The 24,279-nt window shown below is 36.9% G+C and overlaps 1 protein-coding gene and 1 long non-coding RNA gene across 3 annotated transcripts; one reads left to right on the top strand and one right to left on the bottom strand.

Annotated features, from left to right (window-relative positions):
* Window positions 1-1,117: 1,117 nt before the first annotated feature.
* On the bottom strand, window positions 1,118-4,432 carry LOC147499999 (GPI-anchor transamidase-like). 2 transcript variants are annotated; one of them, XM_086561730.1, is made up of 6 exons: window positions 4,290-4,432; window positions 4,100-4,177; window positions 3,145-3,233; window positions 2,001-2,082; window positions 1,607-1,798; window positions 1,118-1,520 (listed from the first exon to the last, which is right to left on the bottom strand). In XM_086561730.1, the coding sequence occupies exons 1-6, from the start codon at window positions 4,332-4,334 to the stop codon at window positions 1,383-1,385; spliced, it is 624 nt and encodes a 207-aa protein (XP_086417856.1). In that variant the 5' UTR covers window positions 4,335-4,432; the 3' UTR covers window positions 1,118-1,382. The 2 variants fall into 2 exon arrangements, with proteins under 2 accessions (XP_086417856.1, XP_086417857.1); XM_086561731.1 differs by lacking the exons at window positions 4,100-4,177; window positions 4,290-4,432 and adding an exon at window positions 3,340-3,855.
* A 5,067-nt stretch (window positions 4,433-9,499) lies between these two features.
* Window positions 9,500-11,987, top strand: LOC147500000 (uncharacterized). The gene is made up of 3 exons (XR_015194575.1): window positions 9,500-9,983; window positions 10,492-10,556; window positions 11,924-11,987. It is a non-coding gene; the product is annotated as an uncharacterized LOC147500000 (long non-coding RNA).
* The last annotated feature ends 12,292 nt before the right edge of the window (window positions 11,988-24,279 follow it).

Consider the following 24,279-nt stretch of genomic DNA (forward strand, 5'->3'; position numbering starts at 1 on the left):
ATATCGCGATATATTGCGATATATATTGAGATTTCAGCAAAGGATAAGTAAATATCGCGATATGCTTAGAGATATTTACGACTGTAAATATTGGTGATATGTCGACAATATTATCGATATTGTATGATAAATTGCGATATTTATGGATATTGGCGATATTTTATATATGTAACAATTTTATTTAATATTTACTATTATATTTCAAATAAATATAAATTATATATCATAATATATCAAGAAATATCCAGAATATCTAGAATATTTGTCGATATTTTGGATATATCCACAATATTTGCATATGAAATAATATCAAATATCCCCAAAGAAGAGAATATATCCACGATATATATCCATAAATCAGATATCAATATTTTACCATATCCTGATATTTTGTACTATGGAAAGCTTTGAATGGAACGCTCCGGAGATTATGGGATCGGGTTAACACAACAGCGCTGCTAGTATTTGAGCTTACCAGCAGTCCAGCAACACACAATGTCTGATTTAACAATTTCATGAAAGTGCGTGCGATCAAAAGATGTTACGCAAATCTGCAACATACTTTTAAGGGGCGGGATCCTGCAGCAAATACCCGGCCCTGAGCTAATAGATTCCACGACAAGAAATAAAAGCTTATGATGGGACTGCGGTCTTTAAGCTCGCCAATAAACTGGCACCTAAGAGCATCTTTAGGTGGTGGCAGTAATTTAGCAAATTTTGTGAACAAGTTTGCCAAATTATGGTAGCAAATAAGAATTGCATATGAACTGGGAGCCCTACACTCACACCAGTTAAAGTAGCGCACGCCATGTTGAGTGCTGCGCGCACAATGTGGACGTAGCCAACAAGTGTTCGCTATCAAATTTATTAACATTTGGAGTTATTTTTGTGGCAAATTGCTACCAAAAGAATTTGTTTGGCATCCACCTACAATGCTCTAATATAGTAGTTTAATGGGTCACACCAAGAACTGTTAACATCAGTGGATTTTATGGTTGAATGAAATGTCAACCTTTTCGGCTTTTAAATTGTTGCGTCAGTGAGAACGTCAATTTCATTTGCATCGTCTGTATTGTCTTAAATGGCTTACGTATTGTCTGTATTAAGGCTCAGCAAATTGTACTGCGAAAAGAGGTCAGCTTCTGTATTGTTCGAGCATAAGAATGTAATTTGTGTTTGTATATTACAGAGTTACAGTGTCGCTCAAAAGCAAACAAATATCCACCTCGTCCAATAGCACATACAAACTTACCCTATAATCGAAAATTTTATCTTCATACATTGAGACAACGTATTAAGACTCAAACTGTATCAACCAACATGGAAAATACTGGTACAAGGTAAAGCAAAAGATGACACCAACTCTCTGAGTCCACACATCTTCATGATAGCCAGGTAGTAATTGTCACCAAAGGAAGCATGATCATCAAGCCGTAGTTGACTAATGTGTCCGTATCTCCCGTTTTCTCCAGCCTTTCATGCAAACTATTCCATACAGACGAGAGAATACCATATTCATCCTATAGAAAGCAGAAGGATTAAAAGTCAGAATCGAAAAGAAGCAACATTTCAGACAGACGAGGATAGAAGGAAAACAAACACTCACCTTTGGGCTACAGTCATTAACATGGTCCTGAACAATCGTACTTGTCAATCTTCTTCTTTCATTCTGGCTAATTTCTTGATCCACTGGCGTTTTGATTTTTCCTTGACGAGTTACTTTGTTTGATAAACCTCTGTAACCTGAATCTGTATGAATTGTTTCCATGACTGAACCAAAGAAATTTGTTACGGGTACCTAACAATGAAGGAGCAAACTGATGAGATTCTGATCTCATGTATTAATTTATGATGCCTTGTACCAGAAAAAAAAAAGGTGCAGCTACATCAAACGTGGAGAATCACAAAAGTGTAAACAGGAGTGCGCAGTTCTATTCAGAATACCACAAACCCTTATCCCAAATGCATCCATATAGCCAAATCCCATAAGTCATACCTACCGCATCCAAAGGTCTTTGATAGAGATTTGTTCGGTAATATGTCGTTGACATCAAAGCACTTGGATGGTAAGAATTGAATAAACTGCAGATTAGCAAAAAGACATATAAGTTACAAACCAAATTTCAAGCTTAGGGGAAAATATGATTCATTTGCATTAACCAAAAATGGCAGAAGAAGAACCAGAACAACAGCACAAGGTAAAACCATAAAGTTCAAATAACTGCTGCCAAAGAATATAGGTTGTTAGAAAATAGTTAGTCCTTGTACACATAAGCTGCTAATAAAGGGTTCTATAATTAAGTATCCAAATTCACCCAAAAAAGAAAAAACACAAAACAACCCAGCAGCTTATTCAAGCTTCCCCTCACATGATGGAAAAGTTGCCTGTAGGATGAGGATTTTCTGCCTTACTTTTTACACAAGCCAAGTGATCAAATTTCTTAATGTTTGCGTAAGTTTACACACTTAAGGCCAAACCCACAGCCCACAGACCAAAACAGGGGGGGTGAACACTGCATCGCTTTGTTAGATACTTAGATAACATCCCATCTAGGTTCGCACCCTAAATACCACTTTTAGTATGCACAACTCCCTTATGTTGTTTATGGCACACTATTCCAGAGTCCAGAACTATCTTCCTCTACTAAGTTATATAGTCTAACAATACAAGAGAAGCTACACCAATTTTCACTACTCAGTAGGCACTAGGCAAAACTACTAGAAAGTAATTTAGCCGTCTCTACATACATTGTCGTATTACAGTTGCATGATCCGTTTGCTAATTTGAAAAGTCAATATCTTTGTACAAATAGATGGACACAGCATCCATACTTTAGACTGGAGTACGCAGTTACATTCTTGTACTCCAGATAAATGCACACACAATTAGAGAAATTTCAGGAAAATGTGTATAAAATACAAGAAATAAGAGGTTGATAGAACTCCATAGAACCAAATATCGTTTGCGAGTATCAAACGAAAATTTCAAATGAGAAACAAAGTCGCTTTGCACAGCCATGACATATTTCCATTTAAGAAAAATGGCATCAGAATGAGCAAGCTGTGATCAACATCCATCACCTATTTAACCATAATACCGACTACTAGTTAAAAGACATACTTCCACTTAAATGTAACACATACCTGCTTAACGAGGCATTAATGTACGTATTTAGCCTCTCAAAGAATGCAAGGGTATAGAAAGTAAATCGATCCACAACAGATACACCAACCTGCATCACCAAAAAAAAACCCAAATAGTGTTAACGACCACTCCACTGCAAAATCCACAGCTTATTGACAAAGTAGTAAAAATAAAAATCTAAGGGCCACCAATACATTAAGGTCGAGATTTGAGAAGGCAGGGTATTCTTGCTTTGACCCATACATCAAGACCTATCAGCGTACAGGAAAGAGGAGGAACAACAACTAGAAGGTCTGAAGCGACCTCGAAAATGAAAGACTGGGAAGAAAGGAGGCACCAAGGAAGGTATGAAAACAGTGGATGCTAATGAAGAGGATGAGCAATTTTTAGACTGAGGCAGAAGGTGCGGTGTTTTTTTTTTATTCACTGTGGTGTGGGAGTTACCGAAAGGAGAGGAAAGATTCAAAAACTAATTACAACAGGAGAGAGGAAGTGGAGCTAGAGAACATGAGGGTGGTGGACTACCAAGAGTCTGAGGAAGACTTCGATGATTTGCACAATTGTACGATTAGGATGTTGGTGCGGTAATAGGGTACTGGTGCTGTTAACTTGGGTGTTTTTGGGTCTCTGTAATTCTTGTATTGTATTGTATTTTCTTTTTGTTTTGCTTTGATGCGGTGGAGTGGGGTGCTCTTCTCTGGTGAGACAGGACTTGACTCGAGACCTGGTACTCTGATATCATATTAGCTACCAATTTAGTAAAAAACTACAACATTTACATCAGAGGGGATGTGGATCTAACATGGGTAGTGCCTAACAACATCCCAGGGCAGAAATGCAAATACAAGAAATAAACATTTTGATAGCGAGGATTAATATAGAGAGAATAAATGGTTTTTGCAATCTATCAAACATATCAGTTTAAGGTATAAATTGCCAGCAACTTTCACTTACATCAGAGTACAGGTGATGTGAATAAGAATTTTCTCCTTTCATGCTGCTCCCAATAGCCAAAACACCAGGTGAATGAAGCTACAGGAAATTTTACAATTAAAGTTAAAACATTTGAGCACACAACATATTCAGTTCTCAACTTCAGTAGATTGATGGAACTCTTTTACACTAATTATAGAAATCGTTTTACATGTTTTACTACAATTGAGCCTGCAGCACATGAAGTGAAGAACATGTGCCTAATTGAGAAAATAAAAGTACTGGAGATAAAGCGATCTGTATAAGCAGTGTTTTGAAAAAAGCACTAAAGGCATTTGCCTTGAGGTGTGCCTCCAGGCAGAAAATAGCTATGAGGATATATATAGCCTCGCTAGCAGAATAATCCATGGCCCTAATATATGACTGAACATATGGACAATTGTTGAATTTCAAAGATAAAAATAAAAATAAAGTATTTTTTGGCATCGAGGCCTCAATCAGCCTTTGAGGCACGCCTCCTTGGGAGGCTTAGCGCCTCGAACCTGTTATGCACTTTTTAAAACCTCATGTATAAGTTAAGAGATAATTAAATAACAAGAAACAGTTTTACATATTTTCGACCCACAGCGTTTTACATTAGGTATAGCCGTATAGCAACGTGACACTAAAAGTTAACATAATAGAAACTCTGGATATAACAAAAGCACTAGCATTTGCTTTCTACGGAATTATGAGGGAATGCAAATATTGATTTTGCTTCACTGACATATAGAATAATGACTAAAGTGTACCAAATGGTATGTTTCTTTTGAGATTTTCCTATGTTACATGGACACGCCATATTTTGAAAAAAATTCCGTGTCGGATACGTATCCACGTGTCCATATCGGACATATATTGTATGTGATTTACCTCAATTTTTTATATTTCACCGTGTCAGACATTTTGAATCAGTGTCAGATACAGACACACCTATCCGTGTCAATGTAATTAGGAGATTCCCAATGTCCACTCTAATGACATTTCCAAAGAAAAATAAAAAGAGCTGGAAATACACAAAATATATAATAACTAAAGTGTACGAAATGACATGTTTCTTTGTGACAAATGCCAACAACAAGTTAAATACAGAACACAGGCCATCCCATCTAGCTTCAATTTTAAGTATAGGATGTCATAACAAGAGTTGATAGGGACATCAGCTTCCAGTTATCTTGCAACGACAAACTCAATGTGCATTATTCATATAAGCTTAGGGGTGTGATATGCATGCTCTCTTTATTATTTATTTACTTGGTTGGGTCACTATTTACTGTACTTGTCTGATTGAGGTGGTTTGGATACCTGCCGCAATAGACGTTGATTAGAGTGTGTTAGAGATGTAAGGAACCTGACACACCATGTGATTGTTTTTCCCTACCAAATTGATTGGTGCACATGCCGGTATGACATTTGAGTGAGTTAGCAATCTGGTGTGTCAAGCACCCTCAACTCCTATGGCCTCCAATCCTCATTTCATCTTTCCGCACCCACAGTTTAGGCTTTTTCTTTTACGATATTATTATTGTTTTACTTTAATAAGAAGGATCCAGATTAATCTACAGCAATGTAGCAGCCTGGCAAGTATCTACCATTATCAGCAGTTCCTTAAATCTGAACGAAAGAGTGCTGTGAAAAATTAGCTCCGTATATCAAAATGATGATGTGTGTGAACGAAAAGATAACATTACTTTTATGTCACAGAAATTAAATAAATCATGCCTACCTGATTAGTTTGAAAACACAAGCAAATAAATCATGAAGTCATTGCATAGTTCCAAGAAAAGACACAAATTAAAATAGACATCACACGAGAATTTTTGGAACCTTTGTTTAAAATATACGAGTGTATAGAAAAAAAAAAAAAAAAAAAAGAGAATCTATAATTGCTGACCTATACTTTTCTTTCATTTGTTTCACTGCATCAGCTAAATCATGACTCTGAAGCTCTTTAGAGTCCTGGAATTTCAAAAATTCATCTCCACCATGCCCTGTCATGTACAGGAGTATGTGGCTTCTTTCGTCGCTTAAAAGACGCTTGGATCTTGGCACAACATTCTCATGGCGCCCCGTTAAAACCTGCAAGAAATTTTCAACCGTGACCTCATAACCTCGATAATCTACCTGGGACATATGACAAGAACGGATCACTAGAGTGTCCTACTTGAAATGTGAAGACTGACAGGATACAAAATTGTACCCTTTTCTTGGTTTTTCATAGAACAAAAAGTTAATTCTTTCAGTCTGGTCACAACTTTCAAGATTAAAGTGGGCATAAAGATTTACTTAATAAAATAACAGGGTTCATATCTTAGAAAAATTAGGGCACAACATCAATTATGATTTAATTTTCAATACGTACATCATAACTGAGAGTGAATACATAGTATATAAATAGATACAAGTGTTGTAGTCAAATTCAACTCAATGAAATCAATCTTTCCGATTATTCCTCATTTTCAATATTTGTTCATGGTATCAGAGCAGAAAAATGTCTAGCGACAACTAATCCACCATTGCTAAACATTTGAAGCCTCTACTTGAGACTCAAAACTTCATTTTCTCTCTCACTTTCATCATTTTCATACTCAAAACTTCGTTAATCATCACGTTTTCATGAAATTCATCACTTTCTCTGTTTAAATTACTCTTTTTCTCAATTTGATCTTTAAGCACAACTTATCTTCAACAACAATTAATGGAACAAGCATCAAATATGATTTCCACAACCTCAAATTCATCTTCTTCACCTTCGAATACCTTTCAATTACAAATTTTATTTGAATAAAGCTAAACAGAAACAACTATATACTATGGAAATCTCTCTTTATTCCAATTCTTAAAAGCCATGGCCTTCTTGGATTTGTTGATGGTTCAACAGTACACCTTGTTCTCCATAATTTCAGATAAATGATAAAGGAAATACAACATCAACAGTCAGCAGTGCATACATTAAGGTCTTTGAACGAAGTCATAATTTCATACGACATTGGGGATGACCGTTTCCGTGTGGTGCCATATTCGGACCATCTGATTAGCTATTCAGGCAAGATTAACGCCGCAATATTGGATGGTAATCTTTGTATGATGTGGTGTGATAAAGGCCCTTATGAATTGTGGGTGATGGAAGAGTATGGTGCAAGAGAGTCATGGACCAAGAAGTTTATTATAAGACTTGACCTTGAGTTGCAGAACACGTCCCTCGGTCTAGTACCATTGTGTTTTATAAAAGACGGTGCAAGTCTAGTGCTAGACAACATATACGATCTAAGATTGTTTGAATTGGAAAGAAATTTTTTGAAGAGATGGCAGGACGTCTCAACAAAAGATGGATTCAAAAGTTTTTGTTTTGAAGCAACTATCTACACAGAGAGTCTAGTCGCTATAGAGTGAGGATCACATATGTCCGTGCACTCTTCAGGCTTTCTCTTAAATAGACATGAGAAAGCCTGATGCACTCTTTCAGTGGATGCGTTTTAATCCTTGCAATAGTTTTTAGAGGAGTTTCTTTATGTGTATTTAATGTCGTTGTGTATTCAATGTCGATTGTATTGAACTTTTTAGTTTTTTTTTTCATTCCCTTCTTGATGTTGTGAACCTCCATAAATTCATTGTGCCTTAGAGGTATATTTGTTTATTTCTTTCATTTTTGTTTCCGCTAATTACTTTTGATATTTGTCTAGCTATATTCTGTATCTCTATAGTCTCAAACTCTCTAGAACTTTTAAACTTTTTTATTTATTTGATCCCAAAGGACGTTTTGCATAATGGCAAGGCAATTTCTTTCGAGATCGATTCTAAATAGTTCATATATGAAAAGACCACACAACTCGGTTGCACCAAAAGAATAGGCTTAACCCGAAGTTATGCACTAATGCTTAAGACCTCCATAGGGAATAGGCAAGCAACACGCTGAGGCATTAAGTAAATTGGAAAGGTATTTACAATTGCACATTCTATAGTACAATTCTTACCAATACAGAAATAAAATGGCACTATAAGAAAGTATTAGAATATGTCTTATATGGAAAGTTTCATGTTTTCTATAAGTGTGGACATCTATATCTAGTAGTTTATATTATCATATTTTAGGTTAGTATAAATATGTAACTCTGGGTAGAGAACAATAACCACAATCACTCTAACCCTAATCAATCTCTAGTCTTCTCCATTGTTCTTCTTCTTGGTTTCTCAATATATCAATGTCACAACTCTTCTAGCATCACCACTAACATGCAATTTAACTGCGGTATCGAGGCGTCGGGGTTCAAACCAAATCAAAGTTTAGTGAAATGTTAGGAGAGGAATATCTCAAAATCAATATCTATAAAAAAAAAATCAATTTTTTTTTTCAATTTTCAATATTCAATTCAACTCAAGTTTCATTCTTTCTCACAAGAAGAAGTTTTTCAATCTCGATTCAAGTTCAATCTTTCTCTGGATGGATTTACTGTTCACCGGCACTATTCACGGGTATTGTTCACGAGCACTGTTCATGGATACTGTTCACCGGTACTGTTCAATGCAATTTTCAAGGTTCCACAATCTCTCATCTCATTATTCTCTATGGTTCGAAGTTAGTATTCAAGTTCTGCAATCTCTCTAACTTCGTAATCTTTTTGTTTCGAAATCAAAGCGCGCTCGCGCTCAAGATGAGCCTTTGTCAAGGCGCGCCCGCGCCCTCCTCTATGTATCTTGCATTAGCTGTTCAGTTTTGGTGCATGGGGCACATGCACGCGCTCAATTTAGTCTTGCTCAAGGCACGCCCGCGCCCTTGCCTAAACATATCAGGTCCAATTTTTCGAATTCTTCAGAAGTTTCTTCTCGTCTCAACTAATATGATTTGGTAGAATTCCTGATTATTGGTTGGTTGATAAGTTCTTTCCTTTATAAGAGTTTGACTCTCCTTCTGTAAAGTCCTGAATTATTATTAAGGGTATTTTTGTAAATTTCATATCAACTCTAGGGCCGTTCTGTAAATTGGTCGTCGGGTTTATTTTTCAACCGTACGTAACTTACTGAAACTTAACTCCGACTCATAAGTCACGTTAGGTAAGCGATCCATATATGAAAATTTGACAAAAGGCCGATTAGCGGTTTTTTTCCGCGCGAAAGTTAACGAGTTAACAACTTACGCTGGAGTGAGCTATTATTATAGCCCTAGCTGGAGAGATAGAATATGGAAGATTAAATTTAGCGGGATGAGCCGGAGAAATAATTACGACGCGACGTCAAATTCGTTAGTGGTTAGGAGTCTAAGTAGGACGTAAAGTCTAATTAGGATATATTGGGCTTGGGCCTAAATATATCGCGGCCCAAATAGAAAAAAACGAAAATCGCGAAACATGAAAAAAAAATCGGCCCAAACAAAAAAAAATCGCACCCAACTTCATCTTCTTCTCCAATTTCGCTACTTTTCAAAACCCTAGGAGAGAGAGAGACCTAATCCTCTCAATTCCCATCGATTCTACCACAATCCTTCACACTCCAACCTAGAAACACTACACTAAAGTAATCTACTGGAAATTCGAGCGTACCCAAGCGAAACCGAAGTGGAATCGCGGCGACAGTGAGTGAATTCCTCTCCAATCAATTCAAACCCACGAATTCGAACAACCAATCACTAACAACAGTGAATTCAAATGTGGAGACTCGCAAAAAATTCGGATTTTGCCGTAACACAGCGGAAGGTGAGTTAGTTTCGCCTCAATCAAATAATTTGAACTCGATTTCGTTCTATTGGGTTGTATTGATGAAGGATGATTGAAATTGGGTGGTTGTTAGGTCGACAGCAGCTGTGGAAGGAGACAAAGTGGGCGATTTTGGTGGAGCAGCAAGCTAGGAGCGATTTTCGCTTGCTGACTCGGTAAGAATTGCTATATTCACTTTAATTTAAAGAAGTTATGTTAGTCTAAACTTGGTTAGGATTTGATTCAGTAATGCACGATTGATAAGAAACACGACAGTAATTGTAATTAGATTTGATATGAACCGAAGAGGGTGGAATGGGTTGTAGTGGAAATTTGGAATTGGATTGGGATCTTATTACAAATGGAAATTGTGTGGGATGGGAGGAGAGTGAATACGAAGCATCTAAAGGGGTTAAGTTACTGAGAAAATATATGTAAGAACTGGAAATGGTTGTAGTCGACCGCCTCGGACGGTGACTGTCGGTGATTCTCAGAACGGTTTGTGGTGGCCTATAGCAGTCTAGAACAAAACTTTTGGTAACTAGAAGGGTAGTACGTTAATAATTACTTTAGTGGTTAATATGATCAACGAGTAATTATTTCTCTCGACTTATGTTGAAAGGAAATATTAATTGTCTTCTTCGGGTTCTAATAGATTTACGATTGGGCTTATATGATTTATAGGAGTTGGATTCGGTTAAGCTGGTTCGATTTGGTTAAGTGGGCTTGAGGAGAAGGAGCTTGCTAAGGTAGGAACCTACATACCAGTATATAGCCTGCTTATTTTCATGCATGATTTGAATCGTTTAAATAGGAAATAGATAGTTGTGTATCAACCATGCATGTATATATGATATTCACGTTTTGCATTGTATTTTCTCGCTATAAACTATATATATATAGATAGCTTTCGCGTGAAATGGGTTTTCTGTAAAATCGGGGGTAGCGAGGGATTGTTTCTTTGTTAAAAGTGAAAAACTGGTTTTGGGAAAGGTTCGCGTCTCTTGTCTCAGTAAGGAGACAGAGAGATGGATTTTGTAATGCGGGTAAGGATTACCCGGTTGTTTGTAACTAGGTGCGAGGTTCTGGATTGTTCCCGGGATGGTCGTGTTATTTACGATGATTCGCCGTTTGGGAATCATCGGTTGTTATTTACTATGACTGGCCCATTTGGGAGTCATAGGTTGTTCTACTCGAGGATGGGAAATCCAGGAACTCACACCTACATAATCAACAGTTTTAAAAGAAAAAACTACATAGGTAACTAGAGTATTTGAAAATAATCGGGAATATGAGTATATATATAGATATTACTATGTTTATCACGAGGGGATTTAGAAAAGGAATTGTGAATTTCTATAAAGAAGGAACTGTTGTCGCATTTCCGGAGACGGCAGTTCGCTCTAGGATTCCAACTGTGGTGTACACCTTTCGAGGTGGTGGGCCACCTTTAAAAGGATGCATCACTGGATGTAGTCCGGGAATTCCTTTTCTACTTTTCTAGATAACCATGCTTGTACGTGTCACGCTGTATGGTGATTAGCTTGAGTGGGGTTACATGCTACCTCGATGAGGTTTAGACGCGAGGAGTGAGAGTTTAGTCCACTCCTGGATGTGTGTCAGGATCCTAAGCAGTCTGCAGTCGTCGAACGGTTGACCACCGTAAGTTAGGTGACAGCCCGTATGGGGGTCGTGGTCACAGGGCCCACCTGAGCCCTAAAAGCTTTGGGGATTTTGTGTGTACGAACACAACAACGACATTTCAGCTCCCTGCCGGTAAAATCAGGAAAACAACGGTGCATGGTTCACACTGGGAAGTACTGAACCGAGATTGCATGCGGATCGGGTGAAAGTACCGCATACCCTCACCATTCTAATAGGATGCACGGCCGGTCACAATAGTTGTATGATGATTGTGAAAACTCTATTTTGAATATCAATGAAGCATGTCGAGATGATTTCTGCTAGTTAGTGATGTATATATACATAGTCACAATATTTGAATACTATTATAGAAACCCTGCATGTTTTAAATGTTTTCTATAAGTAGACTATTTATTGGCTATGTGCGTTTCTACTGGGCATAGTTGTTTGCTCATCCTACTTAACATTTCAGACGAGCCAGTTGCAGAGGAGGCTTTTTCCTAACCCTAGCGATGAGGGTTATGGGGATTTGGGAGGATTCCCCACGCTTAACGAGAGGAGAGTCAAGTTTATATTTTGGGTCGTGTATAGAGATAAGCTAGGTTATTCTTTTTCTTTGTATATAATGAGCATAGCTCTTTTCTTTTGGTTGTATAGTAAGAGGCTAGTTCATTTGGTTGTATATATGGTGAGCTAGGCCATTTTGATGTAATATTTGATGTATTTAAGTAGCAGTTACACTTACATAGTTGGTGGATGGGATTTGATGTTGTTGGAAGGTTGTAGTTAGGATTTCCAGGTTTATGACAGGTTATGACAGGTTTATGACAGGTTTTAGGGTTTACTTAATGTCGATCAAACAAAGGAAACTCTGCCGAAATTTCGGTAGAAATCGGGATAGGTGTCGACCTCGAGATTCATTCCACGTCCTCGGGATGTGTGTTGGGTCTCGGGGCGTGACACCTTCATGTCATGCACTACACCATAATAGGATGTTTGCAACACACACCTTTTTTGCTTTGCAACGGTTGTCAACGCTATATAAGCGTTAGTAAGTTGTCAACGCTATATAAGCGTTAGCAATGTTGTAAATAAGCGTTACTTTATTTCAGTGAATTTCCGAAATTAATTACTAACGCTTGAAAATCGTTTGAAAAATGCTACAAATCCAAAAAACCAAAACAACATCGAAATTTCGAAAAGAGGAAACAAAAAAGAAATCGCGCTCGGTATGTCAAACTAGAAAACCTCGATCTCTTTCTCTCTCATAGCCGCTAGGTTAGGGTTTTCTTATCTTTGCGCTGGTGACCCTTGTTCCTCTTTCTCTCCCTCAACCCCTCCTCCTCTTCCCCAAAACAATCACTTCCTACATTATTTTTCCTTTTCTAATTCCCAACAAATGGATTGTGTTGAAACCAAAGCTTTGAAAACCAGTTTTTGGCTTGAGATGTCTGCTTTGAAAACAACAACGACCCAGCAAGTCTTCTAAACTTTTCAAATGAAGATGTTCAAGAGAAAGAGAAAGACTTTGTTGTTGAAGATGATGACGAAGAAGAAGAAGGGTATTCTTCTGTTTCTTCTTAAGAACACGACTTGAAAACTTGTTCTGATGGTCCTTCTATAAAGAATGAGTTTGGTTCCATTCTAGAAATCAAACTCAATGTTCCGGTAAGCAATTTTAAATAAAGAAACGGTTTTTGACTTGGCGAGTTTGTTTGTTTATCCTCATTTCTGAAGAAAAAACTCGTTTTTACACTAATTAATTAATATAAATTAATTTAAAGGGGGCATGCCAAAGATATATTATTAGTGAATAGAATCAAAGACAGTTCTTTTTTTCTTTCGTGGATTTCTAAATTCTAGGGTTAACTTTTTTCCCTTCTCTACTTTACTAATTCCTTCTTTGCATTTCAAGCTCCATGCTTTATCTACTTTTCGCTGATTTCATCCTCTTTGTTCTTGGCCTTGTTACTGTTTCAGATTTGGTTGTGTTGATTGTTTATTTATAATATATATACGAGTGGTTCAATGCATTAAGCATGTCTAGTGTACAAGGACCACCTTCAAAGTATGCATGTAGTCTCCTTGCAGTACTCTGGAAAACTTAAAGACAAACAAGAGGATGTAAAGAGATACCCTTTTCCCGAGCTGACTTCTTCAGGTCATTTAGAGGTACTAATTTTGCTTTTGTTTTAGTTTTAGTTTCTTATTTTTGATTAAGTATTGTAATGTGTGGTTACAGGTTCAGACATTGATTAATCCGACAATTGATGAGTTCAGGCAAGTTATGGAATCATTAAAGCCTAATATGGTGTACTTGCTAGGAGAACAATTAGTTAATGAAGAAGGAATTGGTTCACTGGTTTGGGGAGGTGTTGATTTGTCTACTCCTAAAGCTATATCTAGGATTTTTGATAGCACATTGCCAACTACTATAAGTGTTTGTTACTTGGATTGTTAACTACTTATATAGTGCATGTATTGTACTTTGTCTTGCTTTGGCTATTTGTGAATTTACACCCTGAGAAAGACCTGAATGCACATAGCCAGCATTGGAAAAACATTTTGTTTGTTATTTATAATTTGAATGTGCTTTAGACTTTATCTGTAAGAGCTATTTATAACTTTTGCAATGCTCTGTCTCGATTCACAATTAGAGTTAGAGATTCTCTGTTGACATTAAAATGTGTTTGAAATTTGAAGAGAAAAAAGGATGATCACTTTGCTATTCAGTCACCAAATTAATATGTTTAACTCCAAATTGTCTCATGTGGATACTAAATCAACAATATAACCGATAGGATTTGCATATCTTTGTCCTAAGCTTATAAATGTGCAACTCATAGTACTGGACTCCAACTCATCATTTGGATGGCTATTTATAAAAGGCATTAAAAATGAATTATTTAGGACTAGGAGCTTACTCATTCTGAGTGGATAAGTTCTTTCAGCAATATATAAATAATGGATGATCATTACTTACTATATTGTAGCATTTAAGCACATCGGAGGTGTTTGAGATGTTAGTTTGTTACAGTTTGAGACCCATCTTCTTGTTTTTGCAGCTATTTGTGTTAGGTTTCTTGATCTCTCTAACTTAAGAAGCATATATTTTTTTCTGTAATATGCTACTGTGTGTTTGAGCTTCACGTTGCGAACTGCATATAGTCATAATAACTTCTACTCTGTACTCATAGTTTTATTGCTTTCTGTAAGTAACTGTTATCTTAATGGAATTTTAAACCCTTAGCTAATGGTGAAGAATAAGAAGTTAATAATGTCTGGTCTGGTCTGGTTTGATCCCTCTGCTAGAGTTGAGCTCATCCCTCTGCTCAACTTTGTTTTAAGTAACTACTTTAACACTCCCTCTATTGCTTATAGAGCTGCACTTCCCGGTCCATTTCATTGAGCCTAGGGATTTACATGTTTTATACTTGTGGCTATGCTGGATACAAGCAATATTGCTTATTATAATGTCTTCAAGAGAGCAAATACTAACCCACACCCCTTTTCCCACAAACTAATCATTTTAATCTCCTTTTGTTTTGGCGATGATCAAATTAATATCTTCTTTTTTCTGTTTTAGGAAACGATTAATTTTATTTATATAATCAACTAGCACCAATTACATCAACCCATAACAGTAGCTAGCAAAGCCAAGCAGCTAGCTAGTTGGGGATATCTTGCATCTCAAATGAAGAGACGAATGATAAGCTAGAAACAGACACAAGTTCAAAGAAGAGTGCTCCTAAGGTAGCCTGCTTGTTATGTTGTGTTGTTGCAGTTCTTTACGTTCCATCCTTTAGATGCATGATGTCAATTGTAGCTGTGTTAAGCTCTTTGGTATGGTCGTTGTAATGTCCACACTATGACATCGATCTTCTTTGTGTTTGTTTGGGTCTTCCGAAAAATGGTGGGTCGAGGATGGTAAAGTTACCAAGGAGAAGAAAAAGGCACCGTAAAAAGAATCAACTCGCGAAGGATGTTGAAGTTAGCGTTAGTTTGCTTAATATACAAGTTGGCCTTATTCGCAAAGCCCGGAAGCATCCATCAGGCAGCAGGTATACCCAATAGCTTTCCTCTTGTTTTTCTTGATTTAAAACTTGTTTTACATTTTGATATTACAATGGAGGCATGAAGTCATGTCATTATGGCAATTTGTGTACATAACTACATATCAAGTAAGCGTTCATAGTATTATCTTGTAACCACCTGAATATTACACGGTTTACTTGTTGAGGAGATAGACTTGGGAGACGGTGGCATTTGTCAAGTGGTCAGTGGTCTTGCAAAGCATTGCAGTCCAGATGCATTGATGGTAAGAATATAAATAATCCTGCTGTAGTTAGCCATTAAATCATTTGTTTGGCTCTATCAGACTTTTAGTTGATTTAGAAACTTCACTAGACTTTCGGCTTTTGGTTTGTTAATTGATCAAGTTACATTCCAAAGTTCATTTAAGAATGATCTATCTTGCAGAACCGTCAAGTTGCTTGGTTAGAAACGTGAAGCCTGGAAAGCTACGTGATGTGGCATCTTCCGAATTGGTATGTCTTTTTATCACAGCCTGTCTCAAATTTGCAATGTGAGGAGCCTTTTGTATGTGTGATATGATAGAGCAAAACTTTTCCCTTCTTAAGCCGTAGATACTCCTGTATAAGTTCTTTCTAAATCCTTAATAACCCTTTCATAGATTTTCGGCACATCTATATTCTCAACCAAAAATGATTAGTTGATCCTTTCTAATTGAGTGTACTATTTTATATAAAGTAATACCAACATGATGAACAAACACGGTTAAGCTTGTACATGTCATACTGACCAACTTTAATTTTGTGGTGCTCGTGCTTCAAATTGGAGATGCATGTTATGGAACCTTTGCTTCCTCCGGAAGGGGCCAAAATTGGGGAGCGTGTTACCTTTTGGGGGTAAGCCTACTTCCAAAATTACACATTTAATTACATGTTTATGGAAGAAAGTTGAACTTGAATTTTAATACATATTTGGCCTAAAAAAGTCCATGTTGAAACTCATCTGACAGAAACCAAGTCACAATGGAATAAACCTTATATAATCAAATTGTATAATTAAATAATTTAGTGTGATTTCGCCATATGTTGATATGCGAAGAAAGCTACACTTGCTGTTTGAACATATAATTACCTTGACATGTGTAATAATCTATGAATATATGGCCTTAGGGCATCTCCAATGGGGGGTGTAAACCGTATAGAGTGAAAATTTTACACCCAAAATATAAAAAAACTCTCTCCAATAGAGGTGTTATACCGTAGGTAATAGTGTATTAGCTAATAGAGAGGGTGGGGAATTTCCCCTCTCGCTATTAGTTAATAAAAAAGCCCGGGTGACACTCGAACTGATATCTGAGTGAAATAATTTTCGGACGTCATTTAGAGTAACGTCCCTTTCTAATTCTAAAGTAATTTTTTAACTCGGACGTCACTTTTTAAAATCTATTTTTTTTTACACTTCTCCATTGGGGAGTATAGAGAGTGGATATTTATGAACTCTACAATAGTATACAATTAGAGGTGTAAAATCCTAATGGCACCTAGGTGGCGCCTATGTGGAGGTGTAATTTTACACCCTCCATTGGAGATGCCCTTATGGAGGTTCTAATTGTTAGAGATATAGGTTTAGGATAGTCATTTATGTCCTATGTTTGGGCAAATTTTTTTTAGCTATAGGTTGTTTTGGGGTTTAGTTCTCAAGCCTTTTAATAGAAGATTGTCAGTTATCTTTATGAGTTTAATAAGAATGCAATCCTATACATTAGCACTAGCACTAATAAGTACCCTCTAACAATTTACTGATCTGAGAGTGCGATGAGTTGAATGATTCATTAAATAGAAGAAAGTGAAGTCAGATTTACTTTGTTGAATAACTTCTATTTGCCTAAGCCATTTATTTGGTTCCCATGTGAAGTTTTGAAATTGGTGACAAGTATGGGACATGTGCCACAAAACTCCTAATCAATATCTCCCACCCTTTTGGCTAGAGGCGTCCATGGCAGCAACCAAGACTTCACTTCTCCACAATTGCTCCTCAAATCATTTCCTTGATACACCTTCATCACTTGTTTAGTTTTCCAATTAATTTCTTATTTGCTAAATATTTGCAAGTAAAGCTTTTGGTTGGACTATATATTTAAGTTGGATTTGTGGAGGTCGTGTGGAGCATCACTGTTACTGGCTTTACTTTCCTGATTTCTTTCATGCCCAATTACTTCAAGTTTGAGATGGGAGTTTAAAAGGTTAGTGGCTTCAGTTTAGGTAAATGGTTTCTAGGTTAGTGCCCAGGTTTGTTCCATTTTCTTTTAATATAAGATTTCGGGTACTCGCATGCATTATATTCTTGCTAAAGTCACATATTACGTATTGAATTTTGGGTGTGTGCTTACATGTTGCTTCCAATAGCTTAAAATAGGTTCTATCATAACTACTTGCATTTTAGAAATCAGACTTGCTATTACAATGTCTTTGAGGATTGAGACTTATATGTTTGCTGAACTAGCCATACAAGTTTGTGGTACTAAATAATATTTATTCTAATGCGACACATTTTCATCGAGGTTTCTCTTTTGAAGAAAGCGGTTCAAGAAACAGATACTCGTAGGAATGACCTATCAGAGAAATTAAAGCAATGTACTGTGAGACTATTAGAGGTGGAGCAGGAGAAAAATGCCCTTGAACATGATATCGAAGATAAAGTTACGAAGGAAATTTCTCTAAAAGCTTCAATCTGCAAACTTCGCATGAGTTGGACGAGAGAAAAGAAGATAAAGTCTTTGGAGGTTTGCTCCATTGAAGAGGTGAATGGTACTTTGAAAGATGAGGTGAGAATGCTCAAGGCTGACTATGACAAAGTATTTGATGATCTAGAAAAGAAGAAATCTGAGTTTGAAGACTCATGTAGCCGTATTCATTGCTTTGATCAAGAACAGGTACTTATTTTCCTTTGCAATTTTATATTTGAGGATGAATGTTTAACTGAAGGGCTAATCTACATTACTCATTCTCAGAGTTTTGGGTTGCACTACTAGATACGATGCTTTTGTGGATGTTTAACCAGGGTTGAACAATGCTAGGCCTCCTACTATTCAGATCCCAGGACAACCTGTTGGACAGAAGAGACTAGTTGCTGCTCTTCTTAAAGGAAGTATAAGCAGGAGAATACATATTTTTGTCTTGACCATTAGACTGTCATGGCATGTAAATCTACCCTATTTTACTAGAGTGAAAGACTGGTCAAACCTCACCTTGATTTATGTTCTTTCTTGTTATTTCAAATGTTATTGAAATTCAATTCTTTGTAGGTTATTTAATTTTTCATTTTTATGGGTATTCAGTGACACAAAATTGTGGATGCCATTCATTTTTTGTAGGTTTAGTGGGTCTCGCTACAAAATGAGATTTTTTTTTTATCATCAGCAACACATTACCAACGGTTTATAACTGTTACAAACGAATTTTAAATTAATTTAAAAAAAAATTAACTAACAAATTTGCAATGGTTAAGAAACATTGGTAATATTTTTAACAAATTACTAACGCTTAAAAAGCGTTGCAAAGGTTTTAAATTTGTATACAAAATAGTTATAAAAAACGTTACAAATAATTATTGCAATGGTTAATAACCGTTGCAAATTTCTGTTTGCAACGCTTATTAACCGTTGCAAATATTTCCAACACACCATATTTGCAACGTTTAAAAAGCGTTGCAAAAAATTATTAGCAACGGTTTTTTGCCGTTGCAAATAGCCTGTTATGGTGTAGTGATGGTTCGAAGTTCTATGGTGTTTCACCGCTTTCTATTTTCGCCTTCTTATTTGAGGAGCTTCTCATATGCTGCTGTCGTTGATAGTTCAACTTTTCAGGTTTTGATTTCTTTTATGCCGCAATGGTGCCCGATACTCAGGTGTTTCATTGACTCTCACTATCTATTATTGAGCTCTTTGGTTAAAAAGCACGAGCTTTCTATTCATCTTTCAGATTGCAGTAATATTATTACTGCCCTATTCAGATTCATATCTTAGGTTGCAGTCACATCATCACTGCACTATTCAAATTCAGTTTTCAGGTTAGGCCATTGTCTACACCGACAGTTTCACTTTCCAAAACGTCTCATCTCAACAGTTGTTTGAGTTCTTCAATTAAAAACAGTTCTATGCAAAAGGGAGAGCTGTATTCTTATATTTTCTTTCTGCCATTCAAGCTGTTATTTGCAAGTATGCGGCATTCCAGCTTGAGGGGGAGTATTAGAATATGTCAATATTTGAATATGTCAATATTTGAATATGGAAAGTCCTATGTTTTTATAAGTGTAGACATCCATATCTAGTAGTTTATATTATCATGTTTTAGGTTAGTATAAATATGTAACTCTGGGTAGAGAACAATAACCACAATAACTCTAACCCTAATCAATCTCTAGTCTTCTCCATTAAACTTCTTCTTGATTTCTCAATATATCAATGTCACAACTCTCAATATATCATGTCCTAGCATCACCACTAACATGCAATTTAACATAAAGCAACAGCCAAACATTCCAGCTGCCGAGAATTATATTCTTACCATCCCATATGTGATATGTAATACTGATTGGTTTCAAATGACAAAATTATTAGTTTAATTCTTTAGCAGTAACTGTTACATGCCTCGACTGGACTTGCTCCTTTCTCGGGATGATGTCTACAGCTTTTAGAAAATCCACTAGACTACTCTCTTAAAATTCATTTGTTGTTAAAGCTTAAATCTCTGTGAGGATTACTTGAAGCTTGTATTTGAGTACTGACTCTCAATACTGGGCTGCAAGTTACGAGACAAACTATCCACTAGTACAAGAAAGAAGCATCTGCATCAAGCTTGACATTCCCATCTTCAGGAGGAAGCTTGAAGACCCAAGTAGTTACAGTACATGAACACAAACTAGGATGACTAGAGAATTTCAATAGGGAATGATGAATTTGCTCTCTTTTTTTTTGGGTTGGGGGGGGAGAGAGAGAGAGAGAGAGGACATGACTAAAGATGGTGGCATTGTTACAAGCTACAAACCCTCAGCTGTGTTGCCTGATTATTAGGAGCCAATTACCATGGTATAAAGTGGACAAGACATGTGGAGGGGAGTTGGTCTGGAAGACATTGCATCCAACTCTGTGGAATCTCTCAAATTCTGAACTTCGAAAGGTGCACTGAAGAACGTAGCATAATTCGATTACAAATTGTAACTTTTACTTCGTTCTTCACCGTCTAAAAGTTACCTGTCTCTCCTTTTACAGGATTGAAAATGATGCCGGTCAATTTCCTTGACCCAATACCTCATACGTCGTCTAAATGTAACATTTGTTATTTTTTCGATATTCAAGTAAAAATTCAGCTTCCTCTGGAAACTATATAGATTTCTTGTTATTTGGCCTAGGTTATTTTGGATTTTAAGAGTAATGATACATAATACATCCCTAACGGTAATGTGGTAGCGCCACTACACCTAATAGCTATTCATTATCATAAAGTATCTCTAAATGTTTATTGAGTTTAAAAGTCAAAATCACTTGACTAATTCTCAATGCTTAATTACCTATGCATTACAAACACTAGAAAGATTCCTCGTGCATGTTTCATATGCACATCTTTTGATTCCTTTTATTTCAGCCGCAATAGTTGACCAACAATAAACCAGCCCTACACTTTATAAGGGGTGCGGTATGGTATTGGTACCCCCACCTTATGGGATTGGCACCTCTTTCATAAGGGGTGTGGTATGGTAATGTCGCGCGCCATTGCAAATATCATCGATTTTTTTTTTTGACTTGACCAACACCACGCACCAGTGGTACTGTCACGGGCCACTCCTAATGTCGAGTGCTCCAACGGGAAAAAAACGGGCGGAATTCTACATCCATATACCTATACTAATCTCCTTCTTCATTTTACATACACTCAACTCAAACATTCTTATAAAAAAACTCAACCATTTCACATCAATCCTTAACAAATAACACACACACACACATTGCCAAAAAATGGATCATGAAGTGAATGAGATTTTTTCCCTTCAATCTTCATCGTCGTCTTCTTCTTCATCTTCTCCAGCAGAAGACTCGGCAGATAGTTTTGATGAAAAATTTGTTAACGTCATTCCCTTTATGAAGCACAATTTGACTATACTTGCACAAACACAAGTACATGCTCCGAAGGTACCACATGGTGCTTCAAAGAAGGGTCGGAAAATGAAACATAGAAACTATGCTTTGACTTTGGAAATCTTAAAGGCCAACTACTTCGTCGATTATCCTGTTTTTCCGAAAGAGGATTTCAAACGGCACTTTCGTATGAAAAAATCTTTATTCATTCACATCTTCAACGATATTCAGACTCATTTTAAGTACTTTCAGCCTAAATTTAACAATACTGGTAAACTTGGTATAGATCCTTTGATCAAGGTGACTGCAGCTGTCACAGCCCGAATTTCTAAACAATTAAAAAAAATGAATATTTGAAATATAAATATCTCAAACATCACTTGGTTCAATTGTCTAAAAACCCAGGCTATGACGGGGTGGATACAACACATGTCAAAACCTAAAACCCACATCATAAATAATCTTAACAACAAAAATAATCTCCAAAAATTCTCTTTATTACTTTATGCAAGTCTATCTTCCATAAAAAATCATCAATATAACATACTAAGAATAATAGGTCATCAACATTGTATTCTCATTCCATGATGAATATGAAACTACGTTATTACCTTCTTCCAAAAAGATCAGACCTAATAAAACTAACGGACTGCTCCAGATCAAATCCAAATCAAACGCCGCGGTTCCATTGCATTCCACCTATGTTCCCAAGAACACACCCACGTTGCCAAAACAAAGCAAACATGGGTCAGCAAAATGGAATTTGCTGGTATGAGTAGACTAACCACATAAAACCATTATCATACTTTAATTATTCAAACACTCACTTTATATTATCCCATAACTTAATCATTCGCAGCTTGGAAGACAGGTAGTTCCGTCATTTTAATCGGCATAATTTCTTCCCAAGCAAGACTTCCATTGTATAACTCATTATAATAACTCGTTTTAATATCTAAATCATTGAATTAAAACTTATCGATATCCACTGCTGTATAAGGGTAGGACCGCGTCCCTGCACAAAATGTTATTAAGTCCTACCCTCCTGCAAAAGAAAGTTATAACTTCTATATAACATATGTAGATATTAAATGTTCAGATTTTTAAACAATTATTTTTCTATTTATTAATTAAATTATTAAATTATTTATTTTCAAAATGGCCGGATTGGACTCGGGATAACGTGGGCCCGGTTTTGGGCCCGAAGTTCAGTGGTTGGGCTTTGGGTTTGGACCCAAGTATATAAACACATTTTTCTAGAAAATAGGGTTCAAAGAAATAATAAAAGAATGAAAATGGAGGCGTAGATGAAAATTTCCGAGAGGGTGTAAGCGAATGACGGACTTCGAGAAATTGTAGGAGATTCGCTCATACCGTGAGTAGATTTTATCTCTCACCTACTAAAACTATGATTTTCGTCGGTTTAGTATTTTAGGTATTTTTTACCGTTGAGTGTTTCCGACCGGTGTTTATATAATTTTTAGTTATGTCGATATGTTTAGAGTTTGTATTTGGAACTGTTGAACCTCGACAGACGCCAATCGGCGCCGCCAAAAGGACAAATCGCCCCGATGGTCTTGTTTAAACTCGCTTTTTGTTATATACCGTGATGTTAGAGTTTAATGGGTTGTGGATGTATGTTGAACTGTCGGTGGTGGTAGTGGGAGTTTGCGTTGTTTGAAACTTCGCGACGCCGAGAAATGTGGCCGAACAGGTGGTTGGGTTGTTTCTTGGGTTTGGCTTTATTTGGTTTGGGTTTGATGATGGGGTCGTGGTGTGTGTGGAGAGCTTGGGGGTGTTTGTGAAACCGGTTCAACCATGGCGTTCATCGCGGAAACCGAGGACTTTGATTTTTGTGTATTTATTTTACGTGTTTGAACTGTTTTGTGGTATTGTGGGTTGGTGTTTGATGTATGGTGGTAGTGGGGATGGTGGGGTCTGATCGAGCTCGGAGAGAAGCCATTAATGGCGGTGCGATTTTAGATCTAAGAATTTGGAAGTGATTTGTTTTCGGAAATCGGGGTTGCTTCAGTGAAGTTAAAGTCGTGGGTTTTTCACCCACATAAAAATCGCTAGTTGGATTGGGTGGTGTGTGGAGGAGTGGTGGCGGATTTTGGTGGTCTTGTTGGTGGAGGAGATGATGAACAAAACTTTTTCTTGGGCTTGGGCCTTTAGCCGTTTGGTTGGGCCAAAAGCTCTAATTTTATGTGGGCGGTTCTATTGATTTGGTTGGGCCCGATTTTAAGTTATTTTTTGGATCGGTTTAATTAAGTTTTGATTGGCCCGGTTTGGTTTTAATTTGTGGACCGCCGGCGGTTAAATTGATGGGCGAACCATTTGTGTGGTCCTTTAATTAGTTTCTTTGGGGCCGATCACTTAACTATTTTGGGCCGTTTAATATTGCTTTAAACCCATCGACTTAAAATAGATCAATTTGGGTCTTTCAATGTTTAGACTTAGGGTTCTAAGGTTTGGGCTTGGATATGATTGGGTCCGAACCATTACCCTGGGTCATGAGCCCATGAGCCGAACGTGTTGACCTTTGACCTTAGCCATGAACCATGGCTATGACCTGAACCGTCGAAACGGAAACGACGGTTTGACTTTGACCAGACAGTTTGACTTTGACCAGGACAAGTTGACTTTGACTTTGACCATGACAT

This window comes from Coptis chinensis, chromosome 5 (genome assembly GCF_015680905.1).
Source record: "Coptis chinensis isolate HL-2020 chromosome 5, ASM1568090v1, whole genome shotgun sequence".
Lineage (NCBI taxonomy): Eukaryota > Viridiplantae > Streptophyta > Magnoliopsida > Ranunculales > Ranunculaceae > Coptis > Coptis chinensis.

Coding starts and splice junctions, on each gene's coding strand:
- LOC147499999 (XM_086561730.1), bottom strand. CDS start 4,334: ATGTTCTTCACTTCATGTGCTGCAGGCTCAATTGTAGTAAAACAT. Junction 4,178..4,289: donor GCTCAATTGTAGTAAAACAT/GTAAAACGATTT, acceptor AATTTCCTGTAG/CTTCATTCACCTGGTGTTTT. Junction 2,083..3,144: donor ATTAATGCCTCGTTAAGCAG/GTATGTGTTACA, acceptor GCTAATCTGCAG/TTTATTCAATTCTTACCATC.